The following is a 14,108-nucleotide window of genomic DNA, read 5'->3' as shown; positions in this document are numbered from 1 at the left end:
AGTCCGCACCTACACCACCTCCCCTTCCTCCTCCTCGACCATCATCTCCTCCTCCTCCTCTTCCTCCTCCTCGTCCTCCTCGCCTTCCTCGCCCCCGCCGGGCAGCTGCACCTTGACCCATCCGTCGGCGGCCAGGCCGTGCTTCTTCTGGTGCCGCTTGTAGTTGTCCCAGTGGCCCGTGGTGTAGCCGCACTCCTGGCACTTGTGCGGCTTCTCGCCGGTGTGCCGCAGCATGTGGCGCTTGAGGTTCATGCTCTGGTTGCAGCTGTAGCTGCACAGCGCGCACTGGAAGGGCTTGGCGCCCGAGTGCACCCGCTGGTGCCGCTTGAGGTTGGCCAGGTTGCCGCAGGCGTACTCGCACAGGTGGCACTTGTAGGGCTTCTCGCCCGTGTGCACGCGGTGGTGGCGCTTGAGGTTGTCGAAGTGCGCCGAGGCGTAGTCGCACTGCGGGCACTTGTACGGCTTCTCGCCGCTGTGCGTCTTCATGTGCCGCGCCAGGTGGTTGGGGTAGTGCGTGAGGAAGGGGCACGCCGCGCACGTGTACACGCGCTCGCTGGCGCCGCCCGAACGCTCCCCGGGGCCGCTCGAGTCCTTGGTGAGGAGCTCCAGGGTGCAGCGGGCGCAGATCTGGGCGGAGGAGCCGTCCTCGTCGTCCAGGGCCACGCCGCACAGGCGGCAGGTGAAGGGGAAGAGGAGAGGGGGCAGCGAGGCGGGAGGCTGGGGCTGTTGAGGGGGAACGGGCGGAGGAGGACGACGAGGAGGAGGAGGAGGAGGAGAGTGGAGATCGGGGGGGCGCTGGTGGTGCTGGTGGTGGTGGTGGTGCTGCTGCTGCTGTGGTTCTGCTCTGGGGCCGTCGAAAGCCTGCAGGAAACCTCCATCGCCTCCACCCACAGGTAGATGAGCCAAGTCATTTCGGGACACCATGTCTGGAAGAGGGAAAAATATAAATAGAACAAATAACATTAAGTCATAAATAATTTAACCTTTGCTTCTGAAGCTTAACATCTCCGGTGGATCATAACAGCGACTCATGACAAGGTGCTCATGCACAGATACTTGTTAAATATGAATTAATCTGTCATGAGGTTAATAACAAAGAGAGTAATCTCTTGTATTAGAACAGAATGATGCTGTTTTTATGCAAGACTGTGTAAGATCTATAACTCGAGGCAAGAAATGACTGCGCTGCTTGGTGCAGACCTGTTCCTGCTAACTTGATAACAGCCGTAGTGCATTTGAAAATCACACAGAAAACAGAAGACACTGGAGGTGAAACATCAAAACGTGAACTAGCAGTGAGGCTACATCAGGCACGTAATTGAAGCGTTTAGTTAGTGGAGCCGCTGCTGGATCAATCAGCTTCCACTATAATCAGTGGAATTGGCTACACGACAGTGATGGGCACATTGGAAAAAAATTAGACCATTCTTAAAAAAAAAAAACCCTCCGTAAACAGAGTGATTCCATTGCGGACCCGGTGCAGCCTGGCTGTAAGGCATACGTAACATCACACCGTGCACACACCATAACATCACTCCTCTTCTCTACCAGCTCCTCCTTACCGTTATTACTCGTCCTAGCTGCCTCCGCCCTGGCTCTGTGGCTCCTAAGGGGCCTCCGCAGACTGTGTCCCCCACTGACGGCACTCCTCCGTGGGCCGCCAGGGACTCGGCTCCCCTCTCCCTGCTGCTGCTGCCCTCTAGTGCTGGGTGGTGGTGGTGCAGCAGCAGCAGCAGCAGCAGCAGCGGCGGCGGCGGCGGCGGCAGCGGCGGCAGAAGCGGGTGTGGCGGCCACGGCGGCGGTGATCGTGGCCGCCCCGCTGGCGACGTGCATGCGCTGGTGCCTCTTGAGGTTGCCGAGGGAGCTGCAGGCGAAGGCGCAGCTCTGGCACTTGTACGGCTTCTCGCCGGTGTGGATGCGCAGGTGCCGCTGCAGGTTGACCAGCTGCGCCGAGGCGTACGTGCACAGCGGGCAGCGGTACGGCTTCTCGCCGTTGTGCGTCTTCATGTGCCGCTTGACGTGGTTGGCGTAGCGCGACGAGAAGCCGCACAGGTGGCACGAGTGCAGCTTCAGCAGCGAGCCGTCGTCGTCGCCGGCGACCAACCCCAGCCCCTCCCTGTCCAGCAGCCCGTCCTCCGCCTCCGACCTCGAGGCCGCGGGACATCCGGCGGCCCTCCGGTAACCCCCGGGCCCCTCCCTCAGTCCCAGGCTCCCGGCCTTGCAGCAGTGCAGGCAGTAGGGCCCCACCAGGTCCAGGCCGGTCCCCAAGGGGTCCTCCGACAGCCGTCCGCAGGCCCTGCAGGCCAGGTAGGAGGGGAAGGCCGACTCGGAGGAGGGGGTGGTGGAGGCAGAGGCGTTGGCGGCGGAGGAGGAGGAGGCGGCGGCGGTGGTGAGCGCGTCGCGTTCGCCGCGAGGCTCGTCGGTGTCGCTCTCCATGCTCAGGCGGCTGTAGGAGGAGCTTTCCTCGTCGGCCAGGGAGAACACGGGCAAGCCCAGGTCAGCTGCAGGGGACACAGGTGGACACAAAGCAGACAGGTGACGACGGGTGGGTGGGTGGTCATTTGTGAACATGTGGTTGTAATTCAGCAACTGTGACATAAATCCCTATGCCGGATCATTATGTTTTCTTTGACCTCCGAAGAATATTTGAAAAATGTAAATCAAACACATAGTATATCATAGAGGAAAAAGTACTATTTTATAATTTACATGCCTTGCAAGAAAAAACAAAACAGTATCTAGTCTTGCAGTGATCCCCATTTACTGTAAGTTATGAAGAGCTATTTGCAAGTCCAATAAAGCCTTTTTGACAAGAAATCATCCGGAGACATTTGTAAAACAGACCACGCAACTTCACATACACGTGTAGCAGCAGGTAATCTGAGAGGTTCACAATATCAAAGGCTTCCTCTATAGCAGAACCAGGGCACCATATTATCCTGTCATGTCAGCGCTTCATGAAGGATAACTCCCCATTTATGCTGACTGAAACTGAAACATAATCAGTAGTATAAATATTCACTATGCCATGGGGAAGTTCCCTATTAGATCTAAATATTAGCGTTGTTCTGGTGATAATGAACTGGTCACACTGGTCATAAAAACATTGTATGTATACGCTATATCATCTACATAATGCATGTATTATTACGCAGCAAATACATCTAGACATGCAAAATTACATATGCATTACAGTGTGATATACATGCATGCAAAATTACATACTATAATGTCTAATGTCATAAATGCTAAATATCTGTTACAATGTATTTCTGTCTTTCATTCATTCACAGCCTTTCTATTGATTGCCATCAACAAGCAGAAGTTGTTGAATTGAATCGCTAATCCAAGGCATTCAACGTGGACAGACAATACATATGGTGTTGAAATCTTTTAACAGTGTTTCATAATTACATTGCATGCTTCACTTCCCTACAGTTTATCATAACACACGCAGAAAATCCTTTTTGTGGAAAAAAACAATAACAAACCCAGCAACAGCATGCCCCTAAACACCCAGTGCAAGTATCCCACAACAAACTTGAAATCGACAAAGCAGAAGAGCATCACGACAAACTATTACAGTGATCTTTTTTTCCCCCCTTCAATGACACCCGTATTCAAGCTATTTCATCACCTTTCAAGTAATCAAAAACCTCCCGTCGCTTTATACTTACTGAGATCGTGGTCTTCCAACAAGCTTTGAAAGGCTTTTTAGAAAACGAAAAACAAACAACAAAAACAAAACAAAAAAAAGACGTTAAAATAACACTGTCCTTTGAGAATAAGAGCCAATGGGGGGAGGAGGAGGAGGATGTGGAGACGGCAAGGGAGCCTGAAGGGAGCTGGCCCTCTCTAGCCACCTCTCTGTCTGGCTGTGCTGTCTGGCTGGACAAACGGCCTTCTCTGGCAGCCAGAGATGACCAGCAGACCGAGTGAACGAGCGAGCGAGCCTGCAGCTGCTGCTGCTGTACACACACACACACTCACACACACACTCACACAGGCAGACAGAGAGGAGCACAGACACGGCGTCTCTCTCTCCCCAAACCCAGCGCGGAGTGAGAGGGAGACTGCGAGCGGGAGTGAGAGCGCGGCGGAGAGTGAGAGAGACGACTGCCTGGTCTGAGCTTTATATTGGGCTTTTCGCAAACCCCCGGTGGATGATTACTCTGCCTAATGATAATGATGATGACTATAATGGCTGTCCTGATGGTGATGAGGGGAGATGATGATGATGATGATGATGATGATGATGATGATGATGATAATGACACAGAGTGGAGAAGGCGGCAGCGGTGATGATGATGATGATGATGATGATGATGATGATGATGATGAATAAATGCCTTCCCGTAATGGTGTCCTTGATGATGATGGTCGTCTTGACGACCCTTTATATAATAATGGTAGCAGGATGCTATTTTTTTCCCCCTCTCTCCCTCTCTTTTTCTCTCTTTGTCTCTTTTTCAGTGGGGGGAGATCCACCAGTTTTCGGTTTCCGTCAGTTCACCCTGACAAGACCATCATCAGCAAAACAGTCCCACAGCTCCCCACCCTTTCAGCCCCCAGCCCCCTCCACACACACACACACACACACACACACACACACACACACACACACACACACACACACACACACACACACACACACACACACACACACACACACACACACACACACACACACACACACACACACACACACACACACACACACACACACACACACACACACACACACACACACACACACACACACACACACACACACCACATGAGGGATGTTAACCATTCCCTGACTGATGTGTCACCATAAAACACTCATTCGCTGCTAATGGCTTCCATTTGCATCATAACGCAACAGACCCGAACACCAAGCCTGCGATAGGGAAGGAAACATACACAAAAAGAGCCACTGTGGGCTGGGTAAGGATCAAACCTTGCCAATAAATTCTCACAAAGGCATTTCCCCTTCAAAACCAAACAACAATATAGAGACATTGGGAATTCATCTAAAGTTTGAGGTTTCTAAAAGCTATCTAGGTAGACTGTGCTGGAGATGATAAACGACTTAAATGTGTATGCTGACACACATTGATATACTTTTGAACACTCAGGATTAGCATAGCATATATCAACATTTAGCTGCTATTGTTGTTATTATTGTTGTGATGATCTCATAAACTACACACTATATTATAACACATTTTGAAGAGAAATCAAAGAGACAGAACTGTTGAACAGCAATGACCGTCTTATTTGTATACATTAGTAAAATAGGCTACTAGTCTGGGTTTCTTGGTGTTTTGGGCCCAACATTGTCTTCAAGGCAGCGCTGCCTGGAAGGCGCTAGGGTTAGGCATGGGTTAAGGTTAGGGTTAGGGGTAGGATTAAGTGGCTAAATTTTTTCAATCTAAACATGATTAGGCACAATGATTTTCCTGCAACAATAATCGAAGCCATTTCTTTTCTTTTTTTTTATCATATTCTGCAGACACAAGCAACACCTTTCAGTTTAATCTAAACTGAGTTTCTGGTTATTTCTGGTTATTTCCAGCTAACACAGCTATTGTCCAACACATCAGTATCATATGTCAGGTGTGCATGAGTTAAGGAGTGAAGTGTGTGGATGACTTTGGATGTGTGAGTGACTTGCTTTTGGAGTCTGTCATAATGTTTCAATTCATCATATTAAAGGCCGGCACCCACCGGACAAGGCGTTCAGCGGTGTGGGCTTGGCGAGCAGGATTTTAGAACCGTTTTCTAACCCTTTTAACCCTCTAGTGGTAGGGCTGTTCGATTTTCTTTTCTCAACATTCGATTTCCGATTGCGATTATTAGATTATTAGATTATAATTAGATTATTTTGTGATATGACAAAAGGCAAGAAATTATTTCAAATAAGATGTTTTTCATTGAACATTTTGCAAATAATCTCCCCATAGGGATTTAAATGCAAATCTTGCAAAACAAAAATAATTATTAATAATCAATTTTAAATGATTAATATTAAGAAAAAAGTATTTAACTTTTGCCACAAAATTAGGCAAATGGCAAACTAGAATGTAGAAGGCCTGCACACATGAAAAATGCGCAGAGATAGGGGCAACAGGGGAACTGTCATGTTAAATTTCCCATTATGAAGATGATCAAATTAAAACTAATCCTTCCTGCTTTAAACTCTTAGGCCTAAAAACACTGTTTAGATTGAAAGATAGATAGATATATAGGTAAATAGAAACTTCATTGATCCCCAAGGGGAAATTCGAGAAACTATGAAAGCATAGCGCGTGAGTGTAGCTATCTACCTGTGTGAGTGTATAAATCACTTGTGTGTGAAACGGCAGGTCTCTTTTGAATATTATGAATGGAATGTGCTTAACCCACTGATTGCATTAGTTACACACTATTCCCTGCTCCAGGAGGGAGACCTGAGGTAAAGTGCTGCTCCCTCCTCTTTCCCCTTCTAACCTCTGTGTGTGAGACCCTCTCAGCAGCAAGCACGCACTCCCCACACAGTAGGCTAACATATGACTGTATACTGCACATATCTATATTCTTCTTACTACCCTCATAATGTTACTACTACTACAAACAGTAAGGCTGTGCAATTAATCTAATTAATCAATTAATCGTGATTTTGACAAACATAATCGAAATATAATGACTATTTTGCTACATTCAGTTTCATAACAATGCTCTTCTTTTGTCTTGAGTTGTCGTGTGCATTATGTTTTTACATGTATTTTTTCCTGTTGGATTATATTTAAAATTCCATTTAAAAATGTAGAAAATGTAATCACAGTAAATAATCACATTTAATAATCGTGATCTCAATATTGAACAAAATAATTAAATAATTGTGAAATTTTACCATAATCGTGCGGCCCTACTACACAGTACATATTTGTACATGTTGTTCATACCATATTTATCATGCTCTTATAAGGTTACTGCTAATTCATGGATTTCATCGGGTCCCTTTCCACAGGTGTACTAAACAAGCACACCATGCAGTCGGCATTGATAATCAAGGTGCTTGATTTGATACACCCGTGGAAAGGGACCTGATGAAACCCATGAATAGGCTGCACTGCACATATTTATATCTAATTTTATTAATGTAAACCACATTCTGTAAATCAACTGTAGGCTACAGTATATTACTGTCTAGATTGCACTATATATCTTGTCCTGTCTATGCACCACCGGCCTATAATTTGTTTATCACATTGCCCTTTTTCTGTTTTTTTTACTTGTGGTTAGACACAAACTGCATTTCATTGTCTTTGTATTGTGCACAATGGCAATAAAGTTTAATCTAATCTAATCTAATCTTACAAATTCTATTGTATTCTTCTATTCTAATTCTACAAATAATTTTACCCATGCTACACACAAGACCAAAACAATTCACTCGACTGACTGGATGTCATATTAGTAATCACATAATTTACCAAACACTGCCCTCTCCTGTCCAAAATATATAAGACCGTACTTAGCATGCCTTGGCTTGATCATTCCCTTGACTTTGTGTTTAACTTGACTGTCCAGAGGTCAGAAGAAAGCCAGTATTTCATGTGGTGGTTGCTATTCGTTTGCCTATTTGTTTGAAACATATTGCTGTGACAAATATGTTGAAAGAAGTCTACAACAATGACTTGTGTGCATTATAGTGAGAAAGAATGACACAAAAGGACAGATGAATATGTCTACATATTGCATGGAACAGTTTCATTCTAAGGTTGAAGTGTCCAACATATCTTCTTGTGTTGTCAAAGCAGACCTTATCTACATTAAAAAAAAAAAAAACATATCTACTCGTTACTTATCTTAAATTTTGAGTTGAGTTTTATGGTAACATCTAAATATATATTTTTATATTTCAAATGTATTTTGAGCAATGCCATTTGAGCAAACGGAACAACACCATAGTTTTCTAATGCAAATGTTTTGAAGGCTACGTTACTCACATCTAACTAAGGAGGGGAAAAACAGAAGTTCCTGCTCCAGGCACCTTCATTCACAGGGCAAAGTAAAGGAATAGCAAGACCAACTGCACCCAAGGTGTTTCTAAAACATTATGCATCAGTGCAAAGCAGTTTAAAGAAAATGCTGCACTCTAGTGGGCAAAAGGTTCATGGCAGAGTTAAGTGTCAGATGCAGTGATGCGTTTTAGGATATCATACTTAGACGGAATAAGTCAGTGTAAAAAAATATATACAAATTCAGATGTTACACAAAATCAGATGGTCAGTGTTATAATTTATACAAAGATCAAAGGAGGTTAAGGAGCCTTAACTTGAAGATTGTGCCATACTAACCAATGTCATGTGTTGGTAAGTGGCTAACAATAATATTTGGCAATATTCAATATTAGAAATATTAGAAACATCTGCTTTGCCACAATAATCATATTTACTGTTCTTATTCGGTCCAATGTTCAAAGTCAAGGGTCATTAAAATGGCTTATTAAAAAAGGGTTTATTAAAACAATATGACCCAGCTGTTCATCAGTTGACCTTCCATCTAACTAATTAATTACATAGTATATTACAATTTGTATCTATTTATGGTCATTGTTATTGCAATTTGCTATTGTTATTATTCTGGTGCAATTGTTTTAAGGTATTACTATCATTGGTGTCTTTTGTGCAAGCTACATGACTACTTTAAAATGTTATTAAGATGTTCTGATTATTTAAAGGTTGGGTACGGAATTAGCAAAACGGACGGCAGAGTTTGAACATATACAACATTCAAGTCCCGCCCTCCATGCACGAGCGACAATTCAAATGCGCAGCGCGAGAGCGAGCCAGGCTAAATGAAATGCCAGCCTGGCGTCTACAGCACTATGAGCTCTAGTCTCCATACAATCACTCACATCAACTTCCCCAATTACATTCTTTATTCACCTCCAAAGGGTTGTAGTACATATGGTTCAGTAGCCATAGGTGTGTATATTTGAACAGAATCTGGTTTGTTCTTACCAGGGCGATTATCTCCTGAAATATCCGAGTTTAGTGCTGGCCCGTTGGTTCGCCTATTCCACCGTAGCTCCAAGCTGTTAAGTTTCGATTTCATGTTTACAGCACTCTTCGTGTCACGGTAAAATGTAATTTTTGCTACATAGCTTATTTATTGCGTGGGTGATTGAGTTTCCGTAGGTATCCGCTGCCTTAGTTAGTTTGTATAGAAATGAAGTGACACACAACAAGAGGGGAACATGGACGTGCAGCAGCAGGCAGTTGGTTTCGTTTCAGCACTGACTCGCGGTCACCAGCTTTCGAAAGGGTCGCGCGCGGTGGGGAGGGGGAGCAGGAAGAGGAGTAAGACGTTAGATTGACGAACGAGCTGTGAAATGATGGTATGGGGTGAGGAATTCTATTGGCTGGAGTTTTTCGAGCCCTGCCCGTTCCGCAGATGATTGACATGTTTAATTTCCATTTCAGTGCTTCCAACTTAGTGGCTATAAGTGGGTTAGGAATAGGATTTCAAGTGATTTTGCAAAAATGGCCAACAAAGCTCATTCCATACCCTACCTTTAATGATGTTTATTGTTATAATTGTACATCACTTTAGACAAAAGTGTCTGCTAGAATAATAAACATATACAAAAACATATTGTTATCTTATTAATGTCCTTATAACCACATGTATAAGTCAATCAATCCGAACAGATGACTGCATTTAATATTCAGAGGATTACATTAATTTATGAACTCACCTGTGTATCTATCCAGCCCTATGCTTTTCCCATCATTGTCTGGGTCTGTAAAATCAAGATCTTGTCCCAGGATGAGATCACTCTCAAATGTGAGGCTTGCTGCGGTTTCAACTCCTATATCATCTTCAGAATCCACTAAAAAAAAAAGAAGAAGAAGTGGAAGAACATTAATAATAATAAAAAAACAACCATTAGGCTTACTCCGTCCCAATTCATTGACATACAACTATTCAAAACCATGCTTACATTAACACATTAGTACAAGTATAATGAAAATGAAAATATGACACATAAAAGGGCTCCGCACAGTCAACACCCCGTTGAAGTCCAGGTCTCTCTACCAGTGTACTAGCGTTCTGCTTCCATGCAAAGCAAGCGATGTACAAAAACCAGAATGAGAATACAGTACTTTTTAAAAAATAATAAATAAATAAAAGAGAGAGAGAGAGTTAAGGTTAGCTTATTTAGATATCTACACCTCCTATGTCATCTGTAGAGTCTGTAATAGTAACATTTAGCCAGATTAACAGGTGCGAGTAGTATGAGTGTATGGAACTTAAGAGCTGGTCTTCCTATATGCATCTGACTGGATTTTTCATTATTACATTATGTCAACAGTGACCAGTGCAGTAAACAAACAGATGTCTCTTCGCTCAATTTCAAAAGATTGTAGGGCACTTGCTTTCTTTTTACTACTGAAAGGTATTACTTGATCTGTTTTACACACACACACACTCACACAAAAACACCCAAGTATTAAAACAGAAAAGTAATCAAAGGTCAGATCACACCCCCACCACCTTATTCCCAATTGTGTTATTCATCGGCCCCAAACTCTTGTTTTGGATGAATTCCTTACACTTTACAGGTTGTGGATTCTGCTGTTTTCTTCTTGGCATCTTCCAGTCAGCCTCTCTGGTCATGCACCTGCTTCACGATGCCTCATGTATCTATCAGCTCATTGTTAGGAATTTGACATCTTTTCTAAATTTAAAAGGCACGGGTTTGTGTGAATCAACGCGTTTTAGAGCCGCTGGCACTGGAATGTCAACAACCCCATCGAACAGAGCTGTTGCAAAATCGAATGACATCCAAAACACGAATAGCCTGGGGTTAGCTTGCTTGCTTGCTAGCCATAAATCTTGAAATGCTGTTGGCGATTATAAATTCGATCAATTAGCAGTGGCAAGATAATGTTTTATACCAAAAAGACAACGTTTATTTAGATAGCGTTTAGATAAACGTTGACACAATTTAAGTTGTAAATGCTAGCTATCTTGCTAGCTTGTTGGGTATTTGTTCTTTCCATGTGACAGCAACTGCACAAGCTAACACTAGACCAGGTAAACCAAACTACCCAGCCAGATAAGAACCGTTAATGTGTTGTTGCAAGCGCATATCTAAAAATATATTTCTAAGTTATGAGTTTTCATTTTCACGGATACATCAACAACGTAGTGTATCTGTTAGTCTCTACTTAGCTAGCTAGCTAACTGAGCTACCTGTCAAGATTACAAGATAGCGAGCTAGCTTGCTAATTTTAGCTTGCAAACTGAGAAGGGGCTAGATCCTTAGATATCACACACGTTCGTCTCGCTATTTTAATTCTATTTGTCACGAGCCGAGCTATCGATGAGGATAACTTGGCTAGTAAACAAGCTATGCTAGCCAGGTAGCTAACAACATTTCATAAACATATTCATAGTTTAGATTGTACGTGTGAATAATGATTTTCTTAATATGCAAAAACATACGCAGCGTAGAAAATACAATACCTAGCTATCCGCCATTCCATAACAACATCGGCCACAAAGAAAGGCAATTAATGGGCTTTTTTTCATAACTTAATTGATTTTTAGATTGCTATTGTATACATTCTCTTCCGCTATGTTGCGTATTTCCGTTTCCTTTTGACCTCTCCAGTCAACTGGGATTTGTAGTTCACACGCATTTGCGCATTATTATTATTATTAAAGCCATCTTCTTATGTTGGTTATGGCATAGCCAGAGAAGGCTAATCTGATTGAAAGTGGGCCTAATGGCTTTAAAGGATATACTGACATCTAATGGCTTGATAATCATTGGCTTCCTGTGTTCTTAATGTAGGGCTAGGCCTATCTTATGTGACTGTAGGCCTAGTCAGGTCTTCTAGGCTATTTCATTTTCATTAGTGAAATAACTTCTGCTTAGCCTACTTCTACCTGAAATAACTATTTAATGCAAGCCCTTCAAAATAAGCAACTGCCCTCCAGTTAGGCTAAAGCAGCCTAGATTCTTGTGCATTTAGCTCTGATTTAGCTCTGATTTATTATCTAATTGCCTAGATGCAGATAGGCGTAAGGGAAATTTGGAGGATATATTCGTTTCGAGCTAGTTCAACCATGCTCTGTTAACTATCAATGAGAAATAGCCTCATTCAAGAATGGACCGTCTTTTTTTATTTTCCTCGGTGATATTTTTTCTAGTGGACGGTTCTTTTTATGCCTGCTTCATCCTTATAGCGCACAGAAAGGGGAGGGAATCTCGGAGGTTAACGGGGATCTCCTTGTCAACGTCATGTAGCGTTGGTGCGACCGTGGGATCCAGCGAAACATGCAGTAGACCGGGGGGTGACGGACAATATGCAGCAGTGGGAGGGTTCGGGAAAACCCACCGTTCTCGGCTGTTCAATGGGAGGAGCCAATCGGCGGCGGTAGCAGTGTGAAAGAGCGCTGACAGAAGGTAAGGTGCCGTTTTCCTCATAGCCTATCCTTTATATTCTCATGTCTCATATGTTTTAGGCTACCTCAAACGAGTTACCAATTCTGTTTGTTTAAAATATGCAGAAAACCTTTACAGGTATATATTTATACAGAGGAGTGATGGAATACATGATAAACTTGCCACTCCCTGCAGTGTAGTGATACCCTGGCCAGACCATATGATTAATTATTTAAATCGGCGTGCGCTGGTAGGGTGTTTTTAAAGTAGCCTAAATATTTCTTGGAATAAACACAAGTACGCTCTCATTTCTATGCATTCGAGTCTGGTAAGGATATCGTTTAAAGTCCAGCGCCTCATTGCAGTCTCCCCAAAGTGAACATGCTTTCAGACGAATTCTTGCAAATCCGCTGACCCGTTTAGCTGCACCATAAAACTGCAGGTGGATCAAACTGAGCGTTTTTGTTATTATTATAACAGATCCTGAGAGTATAGGGGACACTTAGGGGTGTCAATCATATGTTTTGAATATGCTATCAAAACCCGCATTGGCGCTCTCCTGTCCGGATGGAGTTATTTAATGGGGTCTGCCTTGTCTCCTCCCTCACAGATACATGCCGCCGGGCTGAAAACGGACCATATAATTTCCTTTGATTGCATAGCAACAGCTTTTCAGTAGTTTTTAAGCAGGACTTTGGAGAAACCGATCTATTGCGGGTCTTGTCGTATGCGTATTTTGGCTAGAATATGTTCGCGCATTCCAAATAGCCTGGACGTGAAAGACAGAGTGGTAGGCATGTCCAACTATTTGTAGTAGGCTACAAGCCGCTACTACAGCAGGTAATCGCAGAATGTGGCTGGCCGAATAATTTTAAGAACGCAATCAGTTCAGAGCTCATAAACAGTATAGCCTATAGGCTGAACTGTAACCTACGCCAAGCGCATTTTATTTCAGATTTGACTGACAAGGTCGCTTGAATGTGCCTACCAATTTTCAGCAAGCTACCAATTTGTTTTTCTCCTGCAACGTGGCATTATTGACACGAGAATAAGAGTGCTTATTTCTTCGCAGGATAGACTTTGATCCATGCCGTTATATTGTAATCCAAAGCAACTGTTTATGTGATGTTGAATGAATGTCTGTGAGGTAGCCTGACTTGACATGCTGTCAATAATGTAGCCTATATGCTCACTCTTATCTATCTCAGACTTTATTAAGACCGTACTGCACTGTGCACTGACTGACTGAGGCAAGAAGTCATGTGTGAGACCAACTATGTAGCCTGAAATGTGCTTCCTAATCCTCATATGGACGGGTCACCTCTTTCTCAGCATCCACAGGGCTCTTTAAAAGAGGTCACATGATAAGCAACAATGACAGCAACAGTTACTGCCTGTGCTGTGCTGTGTGTAACTGTTCTGCTTCAAACGTAGTTCAGCTCTTTCCTACCTTCGCCTCCGTGTGGTCTCGTAAGAAGCTTTGGTGCTTTTTTGGCACGACAGGCCAAGGCCAAGCAGCAGCACTGTGCTTGCTCGATCCGCAGGAGATGGATGTATGAGAGACTGTCTGAAGCCAAGCTGATTATGTAACTGAGGGGCCTGAATGCACTGGTACAATGGCTGAACGTAAGACAGTGGAAGCTGATCTCTGTTGCACAGCCGACTCGAGTATTGCCTT

The 14,108-nt window shown here is 43.7% G+C and overlaps 2 protein-coding genes across 4 annotated transcripts in view; one reads left to right on the top strand and one right to left on the bottom strand.

The window, feature by feature from the left end:
• On the bottom strand, positions 1–11,619 carry znf513a (zinc finger protein 513a). 2 transcript variants are annotated; one of them, XM_062550214.1, is made up of 5 exons: positions 11,506–11,619; positions 10,590–10,714; positions 9,731–9,865; positions 1,563–2,501; positions 1–926 (listed from the first exon to the last, which is right to left on the bottom strand). In XM_062550214.1, exons 2-5 carry the CDS (start codon positions 10,651–10,653, stop codon positions 10–12), a joined length of 2,055 nt encoding a protein of 684 aa, XP_062406198.1. In that variant the 5' UTR covers positions 10,654–10,714; positions 11,506–11,619; the 3' UTR covers positions 1–9. The 2 variants fall into 2 exon arrangements, with proteins under 2 accessions (XP_062406198.1, XP_062406199.1); XM_062550215.1 differs by lacking the exon at positions 10,590–10,714 and having other exon boundaries at positions 11,506–11,607.
• The window catches only part of si:ch211-278j3.3 (E3 ubiquitin-protein ligase RNF19B), a 30,270-nt gene continuing 26,919 nt past the window's right edge, over positions 10,758–14,108 (top strand). The window contains exon 1 of one of the 2 annotated variants that reach the window (XM_062550217.1): positions 10,758–12,451. The gene's annotated coding sequence lies outside the window, so the exon portion shown is untranslated. The remainder of the gene's footprint in view (positions 12,452–14,108) is intronic. The other variant, XM_062550216.1, reaches the window with a different exon arrangement.

Source organism: Sardina pilchardus, chromosome 12 (genome assembly GCF_963854185.1).
Source record: "Sardina pilchardus chromosome 12, fSarPil1.1, whole genome shotgun sequence".
NCBI classification, from domain to species: domain Eukaryota; kingdom Metazoa; phylum Chordata; class Actinopteri; order Clupeiformes; family Clupeidae; genus Sardina; species Sardina pilchardus.
Note: the sequence above shows the minus strand (reverse complement) of the source record. Positions and strands in the feature narration are given on the sequence as shown.

Coding starts and splice junctions, on each gene's coding strand:
- znf513a (XM_062550214.1), bottom strand. CDS start 10,653: ATGACCAGAGAGGCTGACTGGAAGATGCCAAGAAGAAAACAGCAGAAT. Junction 9,866..10,589: donor GAATCCACAACCTGTAAAGT/GTAAGGAATTCA, acceptor TTTTTTTTTTAG/TGGATTCTGAAGATGATATA. Junction 927..1,562: donor AGCTAGGACGAGTAATAACG/GTAAGGAGGAGC, acceptor TCCCTCTTCCAG/ACATGGTGTCCCGAAATGAC.